The 20,755-nt window shown below is 37.4% G+C and overlaps 1 protein-coding gene across 12 annotated transcripts in view; it reads left to right on the forward strand.

The window, feature by feature from the left end:
- Positions 1-20,755, forward strand: part of MAGI2 (membrane associated guanylate kinase, WW and PDZ domain containing 2) — a 702,680-nt gene that overhangs the window by 471,383 nt on the left and 210,542 nt on the right. For all 12 annotated transcript variants that reach the window (XM_015627313.3, XM_033514718.1, XM_015627312.3 and 9 more), the window contains one exon: positions 9,025-9,104. In XM_015627313.3, the coding sequence (XP_015482799.1) occupies positions 9,025-9,104 (80 nt within the window). The remainder of the gene's footprint in view (positions 1-9,024; positions 9,105-20,755) is intronic.

Raw genomic sequence — 20,755 nt, forward strand, 5'->3', positions numbered from 1 at the left:
CCAAAGGTCTTAGATTTCATGACAGCATTTTCATCCATTCACCTCAAACTAACCTCTAAAATTTAGATGTGATCTCACTTATCCAAACTGCCACCAGAATAGTGTGGCAGATTTACAGTGAGAGAGGAAGTGACTTCATAAGGGGAAGGGTAATTGTCTATAGACAGGATTATTTATTTGTTAATCACTAATGGTTCAGTTAGCATTTTGTAAAGCACAGTGGAAAGATTTCCTCTGCCTCAAGGACTACAAAGACAAGAAAAAAATATCATCTACCAGATTCACTGAATGATTCAGAGGATGGTCGTATTTTAGAGCATATCTTGGTCTGTTTCTTCCTTTTGTTCCCTTTTTGACATAGGTGCATGACCTTATGTTTACCTATTTTATTACTCACAGACAGAACAAGAGCATCTCTTCTTGCAGCATAAGACTTACCAGTGTTTTTCAGGAAGAGTTACTTAAGTACATTTCTTGGGCTGTTTCCAGCCTCCCTTACATATGAATATGAATTTTCAAATACAGGCACATACTACACAAAGAGGACTCCATCTCTCCATCTCTTACATTTGGTTTCACTGAGAACATATGCTGATGAGAACATGCAATAATTAACAGACTGTATATAAATTGGAATGCCATCAAAAAATCCTCGGTTTTCTCCTTCTTCCCTGCTTTAAATATGGCTGATAAGTGTGGCATATTTTTGCATGCTTAAATAAATCATAGTCATCGCTGATTTTTAGCTTTTCCCCCTGCCGGGGCTAAGGAAAGGCTGTGATTCCCCAAAGACTTCAGACTTTGCCTTGCTAACAAGTCTGAAACCCCATACTAGAGACCCAAGTTTGTGTTGTCCTCACAAAGTCAGCAGATGCTGGTCGTGCTAGATCCCAAGCAATCAGTGTTTGCTGTGTTGGTCCAGTGCAGTGCTGAAGCGAATCAAAATGGACCAAGATTCTAGGTGCATGTGCTATCATGTGCAGTCAGCCTGAAATGGGGCCCTTACCCAACTATCCAGCTCCAACCCATACATTAGTACATCATAGACTGTCCTGTACAGTTGGCTACACATTGTAATACTGTTTATAACAGGCAGAATTGGTTTTCTGTCTCTCTCCAGCTTTCTCTCCACACACAGGCAGCAGAACTCTGAAAGGGCTGCAGGGACAGTAAGACACGAAACCTAAAGCTATTTGATTCTACTGTTCTAAAGCATATATGGTTTCCTTTGCTTATGCTACATTAATTGTTTTCTTAGTGGGGAAAGGTCTAGAATAAATACCACTGAAGAACATATTTGAAGGATCATCTTTTTTCACTTGTGCTGATGAATTTTAGGAGAATGTGGCCACATAAGGTTTAACAAACCACTTTCCAGTACATCTTGCAGACATTCAGTCCCTTTGTTACTTCAGCACCTACTTCTCAAAACAGCATAGTCAGCATTGCTTTTTGGACCTGTTGCACTATCTTTTCTAGTTGTTAAAGACTTTTTTTCTCTACTATGAAAGTACCATAAAAGACTGAAAAACAGCTATAAAATAGTCCACTGTAAATAGACTCTCCTTTTCACTGTTAAAAGGAGCCATTAAGTTTTTTAATACTGATGCAATTTCAGGTGATATCTGAAGAGTACAGGTACAAGATTATTGCTATGGACTGCACTGGGATGAGTTTTTCTTCACAGTAGTTTTTAAGGCAGGGTAGATTTTGACTGCAGGAATAACATTTATCCCAACATCTTGTTTACCTGAAGTACCATGATATATTAACTGTTCCTGAGTGCACCATCAGAAAGCTATTTTAGTTAAGTTAGGATTTTAGTTTAGTTTAGTTAAGTTTTGGTTATTTTAGTTAAGCCTGGATACACCATTATTACATTTTGTACTAGAAGATACAAAAAGTACTGAGTAGAACTATACCCTTCTACCTGCTCAAGGTTATTTTCATATCCTGCAGTAACTACAGGAACTTTTATAAATTAGTTTGACACTTCTGCTTGTATGTTACATCATCAAAATATCAGTCCATAATACTGAAATGTTTTGGTTGTCTGAATATTTCTGCTACTTGAATGAAGTAGTAATTAGGATGAAGGATTTAATTTTTTCCCCCACATACTGTAATAATATTCACTTCTGATGGGATTCTTCTTTGGGAAACAAGCCATCTTGTATCGCTATGATACACTGTGTAGACAATTCTGATCCATCAGGGGTCTTGTGAATATCATTATAATTGTCTGCAATTTGTTTTCTTTTTTATATGTTGGATTGGATCTGTTAGTTCTGGTCAGCATAGCAAACCAGATTTCTAATGTATTTTGGACTTCAGCATGATGCACAGCAGGACAGGCAGCTGAAAGAAACCAAGAGAGATCTTTTCTCCTGAGACCACTTCATGACAAGTTAATTAGGAACACAAAGATGGTAGAATCTGAAAGAATTTGTGGAATGCTGAATTTTTATTTTTTTTTCTCTTGTCTCTTGATGTTATAAAGACATTATCAGTCTGTACTAGTGCTGTCCCTTGCTCTCATTTGCTGTTTTTATCTGTGCTGACATCCAGGTCAAACTGCCAGCTTAACTCCTCTTGTCTTTCCTCACTTTCTTATTTCTGGTCTTTCCCCCAAAGGTCTCTGCTGCTGTGCTCCACAGAATTAATCTTCCAGCACATTTCCTCTGATATTTGTAGTGTTGTTATAACTTTTCTTCTTTGTCTTTACTGAACTAGAAGAATCAGCTCACCTGTCTTGCCATATAGCATTAGGTATCTAACATAAACCAGTCGCCAAGACTCCTTCTGTGGTCAATGGAGAGAGAAAATTACCTCCAGAGGCTGATTGATCCTGTCCATATATAAAGGCAGAATTAATTTGCCAAAATACAGCTGCTTCTACCAGTAAATATGTCTCCAGATATCCAGAACTACATCTGCAGTAGTATGCAGTTTGTGTCAGGAGTACCCTTTTGAAGGAAATCTTCTGGCTGTATTCACACATTTTGATTTGGCTCACATTTCAGTGTAGCCACATTGCATTCCTTTCAGATGAAATGGAGAAGAAAGTGGGTCTCTGGGAGTACACTTAATTTTCTACAACCTTCATACCCTGAACTCTGTCCATGATACCAGATTTGAGTTAAATCAATCTCAGTTCCTTCTGATCTCAACCATTTTCATGTCTAAATTAGCAATATCAGAAGACTGAAACTCTTGGTGCTGATGACCCAGCAGCCACAGCTTCTAGGTCTTTTCAGGTGCCATGGGCTGCATGCCTGTGAATGTAGTGCAGTAGGTGAGCTCCTGCTGTGCATCTTCTGGTTTAAATTCAAGTGAAAAGCTTACAAGCTTGGAGAACGCTTAGTGTGAGAAAGAAGATAACAAAGAGAGATTCATTTGAAAAGTGACCCCCTGATCAAAGGCAAAGCACCACTGTAGAGGCACAGTAACAGCCCAAGACATCTCCATTATTGCAACAGATATGACACAGAACTTGTCCAAACCAGGACCCTTCTGGAGTGACAGCCAGAGGCCATTTGGGAGCTGACATACCAGCATTATGTCACTTTAGTGACACACCTATGGTTAGGTGGTTCTGATGGATGATAGGTAAGATAAATTATTCTGTATGGGTGTCTCTTCCTTGAAGAGAGACAAATCCTACACAATTAGCTATGTAATTTTTGTAGTCACATGAGATGAAGCCCATTCTTTGTCAGAAATTAAACTGCCTCAGTCAAAGAGAATTAATTCAATAGCAGAAATTACCATAGGAGACTTTAGGCATTTATATATTCCAAAAAAAGTCTTGCAAAAGCATCTTCTGCTCCTGTGAATGCCTAGAGGCAGCACCATGTCTCTGGGCTGAGTGCATTAGCGCTTATCTATTGCCCAAGGCCATCTAAGATTCACAGGATAGGAACTCCCAAGCCCGGGTCTCTTAAGGACCATGAACTCTGAGCACATGGTGAAACACAAGGCAAGCTGGCAGTCACAGCTGCTGCCATGCAAACCTCTCCCAGGAGAGGACAACTTCCTTTTGTTCCGGCTCCTACGTGTGTGCAAGAAGTTTAGGTAGCATCCCACAATGGATGGATTGCAAAATTGCTGGTTTAATGCTCTGTTTTCCTATCCAAGTCCCTCCACACATAAATTACTTGAAGATCATTATTGTGCAGCTTGAAAATCTCTGCAGATACACAATGCTTCAGCACAGAGAAAAGGGAGGGAGGAGTTAGCACTGTTGAAGTTAGGGGGCCTACAGAGCATTGTGGTTTTTTTCTCTTATGATCCCCTCTGCTCAAGTTGTTAGATCAAGGACCAGCTTAAATGTAATGTGTTCACAATAAAAGCCCAAGCAAAGCCATATGTGCTGTCCCCAAACACACTGAAACAGCACACTGGTAAATGCCCATTTTGAAATGCTTTTCACAATAACCTGCAAGTTACATACCTTGCAAGATGCACAATTTAGACTAGGTTTGCAGTGCTTTTAAAAGACATTAAGGCTATTCCTGTCAGTAAGCACTTCCTATATTCCCTTCAAAAATGTTTCAAGAGATTGCCTGAAGGCTTTGTTAGTACAAGAAACTTTATCTGTCAAAGTGCTTTAAACTGACAGATTGTTAACAGAAATCCATTATAGCCAATCTTATGTAAAATAATATACTGTCTAACAAATAATTATAATAAAATGATAACATTTTGTTAGATAAGAAAAGCCACACTCCTAATGTTTTTTTACTGCTAAAGATATTGAGTAGTGTCCAGTGAGAGTTCCAGAAAGCCTCTGGTCCTGGTACCCAGCTCCAGAGCTATTGACAGGGAACAGAGGCATTTAAACAGTCCCTGTGAAGCCTTAAAAGCAGAGCTGCACAGAAAATCTGGAGAAGAACATGAGGTTGAGTCAAGGCTTCTGGGGAGTATTCTGTGCTTTCTTTTGCTCTGTTTAAACCAGTTGAAGAACATTTTTTCCACATATATTTAAAAATGTGTACACCTAATACCAGATGACTGTCATTATATTAAACTGTTTCTGCTAGGTGCAAATACTTGGAAAAGATAGAGGATTTAAGTTAGTTCCTGTTTTGTGCATAGGTAACAAATTTGGATGAATTTTAAAAAGTTATACTCTTTCCATGCTCCACCTGCTTGAAGCAAGACCAAAGGGATCCTTCATTAAGGAAGCTTTCCTTTAAAAGTTTCAAAAATTAGGGTTTTACTGTTGATTTTTAGAGAGATTCTAAGACATGCATTGTTGATTTGCCAGCACTTATCTCAGCAGTCCTAACTAGTAATCAAAATCATTGAAATTAAGTAAAGATGGGCTTTCTAGACATGTTTTTAATGATAAGGTATAGTTATGGCCAAATAATGAAGCATTGGCCAGTGTAAAATGTTGCTGGAGCCACAGCTGTATTTCTCACAGGATGCTTTTGTTGTATCACTTCACTCTCATTCCATCACTGACAACTCCAAATGCCTTTTTGAGCATTTATTCCACAACTGCTGCTGCAATTCATCTGCAGTTCATTCATAACTCATCTGTAAATCCTCAGCCCCTTTTCCTTCTGGTTGTCTCTAAGACTTCCCAAATGGACACACATGATTAGTGGTAAGGTAGGCAGGTTATGTCCCCTACAAGGTTTTTATTGCTTAAAAAGCATTCAGTGTGCACAGCTTATGCAGCAGATAAGTGTTAATGTTACTTCTGCCATTAGTGTTAATTTGAGCAATTTACTGTTCCTTCTGTCTCCTCTCCCATAGCTGAAACTCTCCTAAAGGCTTCCTTTAAATTATATTAAAAACAGTTTAGGAGATAAAGGTTGTCTCCATTTAACTTTTACAGATTTTAGTCCTTTGCGGAGCTGAAGGGGGAACAGCAGACACAAGGGAGACTGGAACACCCTGCCAAGGAAACCTCCTATGCAGGACAGAAGTAGACATGCATAAAAAACATGATGCTGTACTACTCATTTCCCTCTTTAACTGAGGCAATGTGACAGTAGTCATGTCTGTCCTTGAAGGATTGTGTGTTGTGTACCTGGTTGCTAAGATGATCCAAGGAATGACGAACTCTAGGGAGACCATAAGGGGGCATTGATGGTACTGTGGAGGTGTTAGAAGTCAGGTGGGGTTGATTCTGCCTTCTTTCAAGTCCTACCTTCAGAGCAGGAAAGGATTTTTTACCCACTAGAGCACTTCTCTAGAAGCCTTTAAAATCCTATTGCAAGAGCTGTTTAATCCCACTGCATTGTATGTTTAGTATAGATTATATAGTGGAGAGGCAGGGCAAGAGAGAAGGCACAGATAACAGGCAAGGAAAAGAGGGATGAATTTCAAAAGCTTCTTTGCTCCTGCAATTATTTGTTATAGACAAAAGTTCTTGTGGATGAGTTTTGCTTTTATTAAGTAGCTGAACAGGTTTGACAAATTTCACCCAGAAGAGGACATTGAGTGCTGTAAGGGCTGATCTAAATGAAATATTATCTCCATTCTGTGAAATTTCACTGCAGACTGAAAGATCACTCTTCTCTTGGAAGAGCAGTTGATTTTTTTTATGTTTTTTATGGTTTTGTTTAATATGGCCATCTTGCACAAAGCTGGGACATCAGTCCTGCGGGGTTTGTGGAAGGCACATTTATGCTAAAGGGAAGGGTAAGTGTTGCCATTCTCAGTTTCAAGAAAAGCCTTGAAGGTTGCAATTCAACTAATTTACATTTTTAAATATTGATATTGAATTTGGCTTGTTTTCAGCTTGGCATCTGTCTTTGCAGATACTTGAAAACACTTTCTAAAAATATTATTGAGGCACTTTCAGGGCTGTTGAATTGGCCTAGTTTGATGGGTGGACATTGACTTGCAACAGGTCTGGCTTTTAGTACTGCTGATGTCACTGACTTGTTTGGTGGCTCTGGACAGTAACTTCACAACTCTGTGTTTCCATTTTCTTGCCTCTGAAACAGGGGTGGTTATTTTTATTTCCTTTGTAAAATGCTTTGAGATTTGCTCTATACCACAGCAAACATTGCTAGTAGTAGTCATATATATTGTCTTTTAAAGACATAGGAAACTATCTGTGATTCTAATTTAGTCCCTGCAGTTAGTGGGGGTCCCTAAAATAATTCAGAATTAAGAGCTGGGAGAGAGTGGCAGTTGTCCAGACGTGCCCACACTCCAGAGATGCAACTGCAGGTCCCACAGGTATGCCCAAGCTCTCTCTGAACTCTGGTACTGCTACCAGGGTGTCCTTGGTGGTGTGGAGCTCAGCATGTGCTTGGGATGCACCCAAGTAGCTCAGTGGATGGATGCTGGGGTGAGGAGCCCACGCTGAGCTCCATCCTACAGCACTGACACTGCTGACATCTCCCCCAGTTAATTTAAAGCTAGCTCAAGTATGTCTTCACAAGCTGTGGTTGGGCTGTGACTGCAGCATAAAAATGCACCCTACAGGAGGCCACAGGCAGCCAGAGCTTCTGAGAAACTGTCTTAGTTACACTTGCAATCAAGCACAGGCTGCTGGCATCATTTCAAATTCACCTTACCTTTGGCTCATCATTCTTCATACTCTGCAAATATAGCTCAGCTCTCAAAGACTTCCCTTTGAAGGTTTTTTTATCATCTTCACCTATCATGTATGGTGTTCTAGACTAGATAATGCTTTTAAGAAAAAATAATTTAAATGCCTCAGTTTTCATTTTAGTTGCCATTTTATCCATACATAACTCTGATCTACATTCTTTCCTATTCAAACTGTGGAGGAAGCTTTAACATGGTGACAGTTATGCTGAGAAGTAGGCACTGTCACTGTTTGGAGAGAGAGAAATTGAGGCAGAGGAAAATTTATCTGCCATGGAAGACAAGGTGGGAGAAGGAATTGGTTCTATTTATTTATTTTTTTCCCTAGGGGAACCAGTAGTGTTGGGATCACATGGACTGTATCAGTAACTAACAAACTCACAAACAATTGCAACTTAATTCATTTTTTTGCCCAGTCCTCTGTTTTTGTACATCTTATACCTATGTTTATAAGAAAAGTTGTAAGCACACTTAAAAATTATACAGCAAATTAATAATGAATTAAATAATTCAGTATTTTATAGAATGATCCTCCTAGGATGTATCAGATAAATAAAACATGGGTTAGAAGTGTCTCTGAATGAGGGTGTTATAGGAAAGGCATCTCAAAAATGGAGGAGTAATAATCACATCTTTTTCTGGTTTATAGTCTTCTTTAATATATTTACAATATTTGGCTCCAAATTTAATTGCTTATGTGTAAGGTATACATTGAAAGGTTCTAGCTTTAAGTCTCATTAGCTGTGCTAAGTATCAATTCATTTGGCAAAATAATCTCCCAGAAAACAATTTGTGCCAGTTCAATGCTCTTTGATGGCTGATTTCTCAAAGATCTATTCTGAGTATAGAAAGGAGCCACATGATTCATTCAGCTTGTGCATATCTATTTTATCTCTATAGAAGGATTATATATGGAGAGATAAAGGTTTGTTAAACAAAGTATCATTAATCACCCTGTCCGGAAATGTAGACTTTGCAGGAGCATGCTGTAATTTGCATCACTTTTGCTATGCCTTGTCACTGCTGCTGGAGAGAAATAAAAAACCTGTATTTATGAAAAGGACAGGTTTAAGATGAAAATAATTCTATCCGAAAACTGTGAGAATGGTACAGAATCCTGTCGCCTGCACTCGATCAACGGGAGAACACTGTATTTGTAATAAATTCCTTTTGCTCTGGATGAGTTCTGCATTTTCAATGAGGTTAACTTGGCAACATTCTAGTTGATTTTAATAAAAATAGCTGCTTTGAGGACAGGGAGCTGAGGTTGCCAAATTTACAACTGCCTTGCACAATTACTCTTACACCTCCTTCAGGGCTACTTAGAACCAGTAAGCAAATTAAGTGTATCGATTGCAATTTTGTTGGACTAACCCTTTTTTCTTAAGGAATAAACTTGATTCCTTTCAGTATGTGTCTGCTCAGAGTGATCTCGTTTCTTTTCAGCCATAACACAAAGACAACATCATGGCTGGATCCACGACTTGCGAAAAAGGCTAAACCTCCAGAAGAGTGCAAAGAAAATGGTAGGTGATTAAGTTTTCCTTGCTGTTCAGAGGGGATTTTCCTTTGTGTGTGTGTGTGTCTTTCAGTTCGTAGAAAAATCAGGCATTTGGGGGAATGATGAAAGGTGTTTAATTGCTGCTTTGGTTAGAAGCCATAAGTGATACCAGTTCTCAGTGTGCCATGTGTTTCTGCTTTTTATTCCCCTTTCTGATGCTATCCAAAGCTGAGGATCACAAGTGTGTTTTCTGCCTGTTGTGTGTGTGACTCCAGGACTGACCCTCTCCCTCATCTCCTACAGAGAACTTTGGTCTGCAGAACAGAATCCTTTTCAGATTCTGAGCTTTTAATCTACAGGCGATTCAATGCATAAGGGAAACTAGCAGCACCGTGGGAATATGAATATTGTTTGATTTGTATTTAAAGGTACAGTGCTATGCTATTTAGTAGCCAATTTAAACAAAATAGTGTCTGATAAAACAGGGTGTGGGAGGGAGAAAAGAGATCAGTGTCTGTCAGAGTTCAAGGCTGGATTCGGGGGGTGCTACATTGCTAATGCTTTAAAACTTAAAAGCATACGTACTGCTGAGGATGTTTAAAGGAGCTGGAGCTGTTGTGCAGGAGAGATTATATTGACAGATTCAGAGATCTGAAATAATACAAATAATATGAGTACAGTTTCTAATTTTTCTCTGGTAAAGTTTATCAGTAATCAATATCATTTAATAAAGTCAAGGCAAGAATGTGTTGTAATTGATCTGTTTCTGATAAGGGGGTTTTCTTTCATTGTTTTATACTTCCATGTCAGTTCGATTAGTCAGCTGTTAAGATTTCTAAAGACATCTACTTATTTTATTGTTGTGAGATACAGAGCATTAAATGCATGCATGCTATGTGCTTTAATTCAAAGCATTTTTAAGTATTTTAAATATATTCATAAGTTTTCATGTACTGCATCTAAATTATTTTAAATTTTCAAAAATACATTCATTTGGTTAATGTAAATACTATTAACAGAAAGGAAACTAAGGGCTGATTAAGAGGTCACTGTGGAGTCACTGGCTATATGAATTGCAGGGTCAGTGGTTTGGTAAAAAAAATGTTTCTGGGTTGGATTTTTTTGTAAATGGCTTTCTTTTGAAAGATTGCTATATTCCAAAAATCACTCCTTTATTAAAGCAGCAATTCTGACGTTCTCTTCTGACATCAGAAATTACATGTCTGAATGATTTTGTGATGCTTATTCTAGCACGGACAACATGAGCTCACAGACTAAATTCTACAGAGATTACAATAGAGGTCTGATATTGAAACAAAACAAGGGCACAGGAGATTAGATTTTTAAATCTCTCAGATGACTTATATGAATCTATTCCTTAGCTGGCTTCTTACAAAATGCTAGTGGAAAAAGCAGGCACAATATCTGTGGAGTAACATTGCTCAGAGGTACTTGGAGTAAATATGTGTTGCTTTTTTTTTTTTTCTCCTGTTAACTATTGTATACTGATATCAGAACAGCACTGAGATATTAAAAATATCTAAGTATCTGAAACAATTTAAAATGAATATCAGTGCATTAAAGAAATAGCATTATTTTATAGTTATTTGACTACTGGATTACTGAATCACTATTGTATGCTGGGTCATGTTGTTCTTTTAAGGTTGCTCAGCTCATTAATGCAAAGTACTTGGAGTGATGCATAAAAGACTTTAGGGAGAGATTTTCTATTCTTACAGTGATTGTTCTTCCAACATTCTCTCTTTTCTAAGGTTCTTCTGTTTTTCAAAATTGTCATTTGTCTTTTTTTTTTTAAATCCAATACCTGCAGAGGAAAAAGTTCTTAAAAATCACTTATATGCCTTAAAATGCTTATACCTTGTCATGGAGGTCCAACTCAAAGGACTTTGCTATAGCACACAGGGATCTGAAATTTTTGTTTAAATTTAATCTGATTTCAAGAATTAATTTCAGCTATGGCTTGGTAAATTTTTTTATGCCAAACACCTTTTCTGTTACACTTTGTGATTTATTCTGGCACACTTTACTCAGAGATACAAAATTTTAGAAAGACATCAGTGTTTAAATAGGAAATGATACTTACCTTGATGCTTTATCACTATATACATAACTCTTGCACTGGCATTCATTTTGTCACATCTGAAACTCATATTGATTCTCTGAGATACATTATGATGTCTTTATCATCTACCAGATTCTGATATCAGGTTTTCATTGTGAATAACCCAACTTTAGTATTCTCCTTTCAGTGCAAATCCTGCCAAGTCCTCCTTCTTCATTCTGCCACCACCATGCAGTTTCCACACCAGACAAGGTCCAAGCAGAGTAAAATATCAGAGTCCTGATGTTCTAGGCTGTTCTAGAGCCCCCTCTGCTCCAGGCATTTCCTCTCTTCTACTTTCTGCTCTTCAATACTCCTTTGACAAATATAATTTCTTCATTATCTCTGGCTTTGTAGCTGCAAATCTCTGTGCTTGATCATTTCCTTTCACAAAATCTGAGTCAACCTTCCAGCTCATCCCTCCTCTTGAAACATTTTCACATGCTTTTGCCAAGAGATTGACAATCTCTACCAAGTCAAGCTTTCTTCACCTGCATGCTGTAGACTCTTTCTGTTTTTCTTTAATGACACCTACTGCTCTAAAGCCCTTTGTAGGTCAGGAGATTTTAAGTGCTGATCTTCATTTCTGTCTCTATGTCGTGGAACTTTTGTGTGAGTTTCAGCAAATTACTTTGACTTATGCTTTGCCAGACCTACTTAGATGGCAGGACTTTGAAGCAAGAACTGCCTCTTCTTCTCTGTTTTTACGGTGCCAATCTGAGTTTCATAATAGCAAGAAGTAAGAGCTGGCAGTTCTACAATAACAGCTGCAATCTTTACACATTTCTGATTTCCTCCAGAAAATCTTGACCTTAATAGAAATAATTGGCATTTCACTGCCTGCTGAAAATATAAATTAAATATTTTGGTTTTCCAAATTTAAATACCACTTTTAATTATTTTTTTTTCACATCAAAATTGGTTAAACTATTATTATGTGTAGAGTAACTAGAGAAGTTATAATTCTGCCCCCTTTACATCTGTGAGCTAGATTCCCTCATTGCTAAATTTCCTGTAAAGTCATATAATGTAGCAGATTCACAGGCTTTGCATGATTGTAGGTATATTATGTGAGTGGTCTTCTAACTGAGTCTGTTCTTCAGGAAAGAATATGGAGAAGAATGGCAAGTCCCATAAGGCAGTAAGAAATGTAGTTTAATATTGAAAGGCAGCTCATCTGTAATGACATGAAATATCAGAGGGTTTAGAAAGTTCATTTTTCATTAAAAAATGAAGCAATTAATTTTTTCAAATTCTTTAATTCATTTTAGGGGGCTTTTATTCTGGAGAAATATCAACAATTTCTTCTGTTTCCAGTTCGGGGATTAAACTGCTCTTGAAATTTCCTGGGATCAGATATGTCAAGTTTCACTTATTTCCTCTAAAAATTTCACTGATTTCATTACTAATCCATCCTAAGCCATAGTGTCTATCACTCTTAACCCTCTCTTTCTTTTTATGTCAACCTTCTTTCTCCTATCCCCTAGTTTTCAAATACAAGTAGGCCTACAACTATAAATAAAACTTTGATTTCACCTAGCATTCATCTGTCATCTCTCTTTCCATCTCCTCTACACCCACCAACTTGACTGCAAAATATAGATGTTTGTGTAGGGTGAGCTGAGTTGCCTTTATACTTCATTGACTGCGAATGTCAGCTCAGCTTTGGCACTTAGAGGACACAGACACCTGATTCACCTGTGTAAACACCTGTATGCAGACAGACTGCTGCATTTCATTGCCTTCATGTTGAACTGAACCCCACCCCATGCCATTTTGCTGGGTTATGTATCCCCATTCCTGCAGTCACAGGTGGTACCTTTGATGCTCTCACTGCCCTGCACAGCTCTTCTGCAGAATTCATCATTGGTTACCTGATTCCTTATATGCTGCAGTAAGATGTACCAACCTTTCATTTTTTCATTTTATAGATACTTCTGGGCACAGGCATGCTGGTTTTATGGGCAAAGCATTACTTCTTGATTCCCTTACACATATTTCTCCCTGGAAGCCATGTAGTGAACTTTTATCTCATACTAGTTATGTTTTCTGATGCCTTCTAATGGCAACTTGTAGAGGGTAAATACTTTCCTACAAATAGGTTTTTATTCAATTGTTTTTATTTAGAACTCCCTTTTGCAGATTATTAATCCCATTTTAAGTATTATTTAATCAGTTTTGTAATGGAGCTGGCATTACTTGTAATAATATTGATCACAATGATTTTTTTTCTGTCATTTCTTGGCATATTGAACGTGGTTTTCTCAAGCTTGCATTTTCAATTTTGGGTTAATTAAACTATGACAAAATATCTTGAACTGTTATGACCTTTGGAAGGGCATTTCATGCTGGCAACACCATCTGGGCATTCATTGACCAAAACACCATTCCACGCCAGACTCATAATAATGATAATAAAAATAAGAAAAGGGTCACCTCATTAGATTTTCTTCCTAGGAGTTCACAAGACACTTCTCTGGACAACCTGGTTCAGTGACACAGCTTATAAGAGTAATTCGTCATTCTTGGATAAGTTTCAAGACAATCAGCTGTCCACATGTACACACCTTGGCTGGCTGTGTGCCGGGGAACATTCTGGTATCTCCCTGGGGGAGGTCCTGCAGAGAGTGAAGCTTCCTTGGAGGACACTTATCAGCGTCAGAGATAAGTCCTTTAAGCTGTAATGGACTACTAAGTATTATTTTGCCTTCAGAACCATTACAGCTTCTCACAGTCTCAGCCACAGAAATCCCTACAGAGTGCTAACACTAATCTTAAATAGAGTTGGTAATTGCAAGGAAAAGGAGTAAAAGTAGAGAAAAAAAACTATTTTCCTTGAGTATTTAGTGAGCACTTGGCTCTCTTGCACTCACTGCTCCCACTACTCACCCAGATAGTGCATTTAAATGGGGAGATGCCAGGGACACAGAGGCATCCCACAGCTGCCTGCTGTCACAGCACACAGCCTGCGAGCATCCCTGTCTTTGGAGATTTTGGCAACCCACAGCAATGCTTCCAGCAACCTGAGGATTTTAGAGGTTGCTAAATGCAGGTTGAGGAAGTTACTACCTTGTCCCATGGTCTCTCCTAAGGAAACCCTCAGGCTTTCATTCTAATTGCTTCATGAGAACAAATCAAATTTCTGAGTTTTATGAAAAAGGGTCATGTAAACACACCTTTCATGTGCCTGTGAAGCTTATTTGCTTGTAAAGTGCACTGAGATTCACAGCTGGAAAGGTTCATAGAGCTATGAAATATTATTTTTGCTAATGGCCCTTTATGTGTAAAGTATTATAACATGTCTAACAAATGCCCCCTGTAAGAAACACAGCATGTTCATCAGTGGTGTAAGATACAGTGAATAATGCATTTTCTAACAGCAATAAATGTTTACTATTATTTTGTAAGACTTTTTCAAATTATAATAAAATTTCAGAATAAAATAAACACATTCACTGGTGACATACCCCAAAACAGGGGAGCTCAAATGACAGTACAGTTTAAACTACAGTGCTACTGAAAGGTGGTCCAAGGCTACACAACCACTACAGAATGGCTATGGTAGCTTGAGTTCCTGCTGGAGCTGCTGAAGCTACTCACATCCAGTTTCTGAGAGCATCTCTCTTTCATTTTGCTGCCAAGTTAAATGGCTAAGCTTTAGTAGTTTTCAGTTAGAATGTGTAATGAAATTTATAAAGGGAGGGAGATTTTGTAAACTCATCAGGAGAAACAGGACCAGAGTTTTAACAAGTCACATCTTTAATGAGCTATAAATTGGATTCCACTCACCACTGAAGCAAATAGCAAAATTCTCATTGGCAGCATGATGTTGGCTTTTGCCACTAAAATACAAACAACCTGTGCTGTGAGAATAGAGGTGGCCTGAAATATTCGTACAAGGATTACTGAAAGGAGTGGTCCTGTCTTTTCACACAGAAAATAATTCACACCACCACAAAGATCAAGGCCTTGATGCAGTAAAGAACAAAAGGATGAAATTCCTTCTGAAATATGCACCTTGTTTAATCATAGGTAGAAATCAACATACATGGTTTTTAATCCTATTCTCTCCATAGCTTCAGTCTCTGACTTCTAAATGACGATGAAGTGTGATAGACTTAACAATATGGGGCTTGTGGGATTATAGCATTACAATGTCCAGCTACCTTTGGCTTTATTATTCCTCCTCCCTCTGATTTTCTATGAAAGCTCTTGTTTTTAACAGAGATCATTAATGAAAAAGGAATGTCAATCTTCTCCTTTTAAAAAATTATTCTTCATAATCATCTCATTTTGAATTTCATCTAGAAAGTCAGCAATTTTATCAAATTTAGAAGCCAAAAACCAATTTGGTGTTCTTTGATGGAAATTTTGACTTGTTACAAAGAGTGGTTGGCTATTTCCTGGCAATCATTTTGAAGTTCATTGCTGCCAAATAAATACGATGACTTGCTAAAATCTCTGGTAACACTTGTTATTTTGCAGATAGCTTTAAAGGTAGAGTATTTGTCATTAATTCAAACATTCCTTGACTGCTCTTTGCTTACAAGGCATTACAATTAAAGGGAATATGTATTCAGACGTTTCTGTTCCATTAGCAGTTGAGCTTCACAAATACAAGTACCTCAGGGTTTTGTCTTAATATTAAGTGAATTCTTTGTATTTTTGATTTCCATTTCATTCTATTTTTGCAGTATGCTTTAAAAAAGGTCTCAGTTATTTTCTTTTTGTGACACCTGGTCTTTGACTCCAGCCTAAAATCCTGAAAATGAGTGCTGGAGTCCCTGTTAAATAGAACTGGGAAATCCTGTCTGAACACAGATATCCTGTATTCAAGATTTGACAGATAATGCAGCACTTTAAAAAGCCTGTCTTTCATGACTAATACCCTCAAAGACCCAGAGGCAGATAATCACTGTCTGTGGGACAGAGGAGAAAAAACGTGGTAACATTTCAAGTTTTTTGAGAAGTGTATCTGCCTGAGTAGGAGGAAGGCACAGGCACTTAGTGTGTGGATGGTGGATATTGCAGAGCTGTTGGGAAGGGAGGAACTGCATTTGCAGAATTCATAGTAGAAGGCTTTGGAATAGGATAAGTGGCTATAAAAGGTGGAAAGTATAAAAAGCAGAGATGTGGAGAATGTGTTGCTAGCTATATAAAAAGATATTTGGATTTTGATGTCTTTAAACATTAGAATTATTTCAGCATAGAAACATGAGGGAAAAGTATCTCTGGATGTGAGGAAATCCTGAGACCTAGTAAAAGGACAGATAAGGGAAACAGGCAGGATTTTGGAATCCTGACAATAAATGTTAGAATTTGTTTCTGTTAAACATCAAACCTTTATATGTAATTACATTCTAGAGAATACAGTGTAATATTTCATCAAAATAATAATTTCTGATTACACATTCTGGTGAAGCATTGGATCTTTTTGTCTATGCAACTGTAAAAATTAAAAGGCCATAGAAATGCAGAATGATTCCAGATGAATGTAGTCACTTGCTACAAACACAAATGAGCCTTACTTACACATCAATATGTGCATATTTCTGTAGCCATGCAGGCCAGATTCTGGTAACTCCTGAGACTGGGAGGTTTCCCAGAGATCTTTCCCTACAAAGATGAAGCACCTGGCTCTTCTGTTGGATCCTGTTCCTATTTGTTCGTGAAGAAGGGGAAAAGTTTCATATGAGGGGAAAAAAGTCATATCTTACTATCAAAACTATTAACAATAGCTCAAACTAGTAGTTTTGCCTGAGAAATTACCTAGTCTAGGTAACATATCACTACTGATAAACCTACATCTTTCCTGTACTGACACTGCAATGATAACATTGTTCTGCTTCACTCTAGAGGTAACAAATTTTGTCTGCATACTTAAATGTACTGGATATTTGACTTTGTTTCAGTGTACTTCTGCTTAAATAGACTGAAAACTTTGAGAAATGTTTTAATTGTAGAAATTTTTATTTAATCCTTCAGCTCTGACATGACAGTGAAGGACACGAATTGCTCTGTCCAAAAGTTTTGTTGTTTTGGAAGGAGGGAGCAAAGGGAAAAGAAGAGTTGAATTTATATTTTTAAAATACTTTTTTCTCTTTCAATCCCTACTGGATTTCTCTTATCTATTTTCTTTTAAGTAGTCTGTGAGTTTTCCTTTTCACAAGAAAAATCTTTGCCTAGAGAATTTAAAGTCATAGTTTACCTTCTCTATAACAGAATATTTACTTGAGGGAGCATGGTTTTTCCTTACAGAGGAACACAATTTTCATTCCTTTAACAAAATTGCAGTCATTCCATTTTTCCTGTGAGAGAAATAGAAACATTTGATCCACATCTGAAATTCCTGTTCTTTCTATTCAAAAAGGTGTCTGGAATAAGTGTATATCACTTTCATAATTAAACAATTATATGTTTCAGCATTCATTGTGGTCATATGCAACTACTGAATCTGACAGTGTCTGTCACTGCTCTCACAGGATGGCCCTCATGCTTTCCATGCTGTGGCTTTTGCTTGACCATTATCTTACCTTCAACATAGGTGATGTTTTTAGAAATTTTTACCCTTGGACAAAGGGTGGACAAAGTCAGTTTTAGCTATTTTGGGACTGTTGTATTTTGTTACATATTTTGTTTTACTCAGATATTCATATTTAAAGGGTTTCTGTCTTCAATTGATCCTCTGCTTTCTTCCACTGGACGAGAGGAATTATTCAGTTTCTTTCAGCTATGGAAGTGGGAAAGGACTGCCCTCATTGGTGATTTGGGGCAGATGTTTTTGTAGACTTTTCAGTGTCATCACTGTTTATTCAGTGGGTTTAGTGGGAACCATTAGGCTGTTGCCAGTTGTAGCTCCATTAGTATTCATTAAGCTTGCCATCTTTTTCTGATGGTCCACTTTGTTCAAAGATACAGATATTTTCTTATTTTCTAGCCCTCGGTTCTCTATGGTCACTTTCTGTGGTATGGTATTTCTGTCTGGCCCTTGTGTCCCCACCACTATTTGACTTACTTTGTCTCTTCATAAGTCAATAATAAGCCTATATTTGCAAGTTCTGTATTAATATACAAAATCATAAAATGTTGCTCTGGTGAGTAGTGAAAAATGGTATGGAAAGACCTTAGAGTGTGTGTCTTCCAAACTATTAAACACATGATGTTTAACACATACCTCTTCACAACATAGGTGACTTTCAAAATTCTTTGAACTTTCTGAGGTTGGTCCCCTTCCTGTCTCTTTTTTAAATTCTTGAAGGATTTTATCAGTTTTAGTTTTGTCTCACCGTTCTTTTGTTCTCACTCTTCTCTACACTGTCTGGTCTTATGCTGTCATATTTAGCATCTCCTGAGTAGTTTAGATTATTCATTAAACATGGGTGTTAATTTTTGAAAAGTTAAATTGTAGTTTTGGACTTCTGTTGGTCTAGTGAAAAGATCATGGCAGGTATAACAGTATTGCTTTCTATACTGATGGCTGGAATTTGCACAACAATTTTTGTTTATAAAATTCCTGATTGCAACGAGAAGACATTTATTACCATGTAAATTTCTATAAATAAATTGAACAGGTAATGCTGCATAGAAGAATATAGTCTTAGATCTATTTCAGTAAATGGTATTTCATTAAAATTTTATAATGCCCAGCTTAAATTCTATATTGTTTCAATAATTGAATCTAATACATGGTTTAAAAAGTAGAATTTGGTCTATCAAGGAATAAAGGCAAATAATATTTCTCCCCCTAATATTAATCCTGCAAGAAATACAGTTCTGAGGTTAAGGAACATTTGCCTTAGTAAAGAAATGAAGAATTTTTTCTACCTGCATTATCACTAGGTAGGCGAAAGCAAAATTAGAATAAATTGTTATGGATAAAGAATATTAAACAAACTTTAATCTCTTACTTAAGCTCAAGTAAGTTTATAAGTGACACTACTACAAGAGAAGGCAGAAAATCCTCTTGTTGCTAATTTTTTTAGATTAATATTGAAAGAGCCCTGCTGATTTATTTTTTGTTTAGAGAAGGCCAAACAAACACTTAGTTAGTGAAAGGTGATAGGGGACTTCTTCAGAATCCACTGAATGGCTTCTGTTGAAGAACTTTGGATTAGGTGGAAAGATGATACATCTACAAGGAGGATTTGCCTTTTTCTCAGTGTAAGCTTCCATCATTGATTGACTTGAAGGGCTCCCTATTCAGATGAGGAGTGTGCTTTTTGAGATTTTGTTTATGCAACACCAAATATTGTAATTACATCCTCATGAATATTCTTTCCAGCAAGAACAATGTGCATTCTTGTGGCAGTGAAATCCCCATTTAAAATGTGTGTGCCAGCAGTGGTTATTCTGGATTGTTTGTGCCTTTGTGATACACTTTCCTTCTCTCACTTCTAATTGTTTTTGAATGACTGTGGCAGCGGTCACTGGCAATTAATGACTGATGGGCAAATTGCATGAGTGTTCCCATGATTACTGGGACACTCACAAAACTAAAATTAATGCCACCCTCACCCCCCCCCACTTCTTTGCCAACCATCATTTCTGAGATTCTGATCTGATCATGATTCCTTCATTTGATCTTGGGGTTCAAAAAGTGTAATAAATTTTCTCTCCTTGGAATAATTTTTGGTAATGACCAGATTGATAGAGAGCCCAGCTAGAATACTTAGTGTGTCAGGGTATTTTTTGTTACATAGTTCTCAATCTAAGAAAGAGATATAATGGCAGATTCTTATTCCTTTTCTGGGATAGTAAACGTTCCCCATTATTGCCACAGTAATTAAGTTAGACATTGTTGTTAAAAATAGAGAAGGCTTTGAAACCTCAATAAGAAAACCTTTTAAATGTTTGTCTGGTGGAAAGGTGGAGCTTATATATATATGATGTCCTTCTTTGCAAAATAAAACTTGTGTTCCCAGGAAGGTTAATTGTGCTATGTGTTCCTGTTGCATGTGCATTGTTACACAGAGGCAGTGAATTTGCACATACTTCAGAGTGCATTTACTGTTATTTATTTACTGTGGTTCATTTAATACTTAAACTTTAAGGCAATAGTGAGAGCATGCTCATCTCATCCTATTGACCTAATCTAGGTGTTTCTACCACTCTAATCATCGTAACTTCTGAGCTGCAGGTTCTGTGTTTTGCTACGTTGCTCTCCTTATGTATGCAGATCTCCCCCCAATGTTGCTGTAGGGAGCTGTATAAGATAAGAGGAATATTGATATTCATTAGTATCACGTGCAACTGAGAGATGTTTGAACTGGAAATATTGCCCTTCAGCTTCACTGTTGTACATTGCCTTTCACATGACTCAGTGCCCATCAGCTGAGATTTCATAGAGACTTGAATTTGAGGTTGAAGTAATGCTGCTGTGAATTTGATCCTTCTGAGAACTGAGCCACAGCTTTTATTTTTCAAACATTATGTGTAGCCAAATTCTATTTCAGCTTTGCATATATTCATACACACCAAGCAAAGCAAGATAAGCTTTAAACTGGTTGAAAGAACTTTGGATTTCTGCTTGGAATTTCTCCTTCTGTGTAATGTAT

This window comes from Parus major, chromosome 1A, assembly GCF_001522545.3.
Source record: "Parus major isolate Abel chromosome 1A, Parus_major1.1, whole genome shotgun sequence".
NCBI lineage: Eukaryota > Metazoa > Chordata > Aves > Passeriformes > Paridae > Parus > Parus major.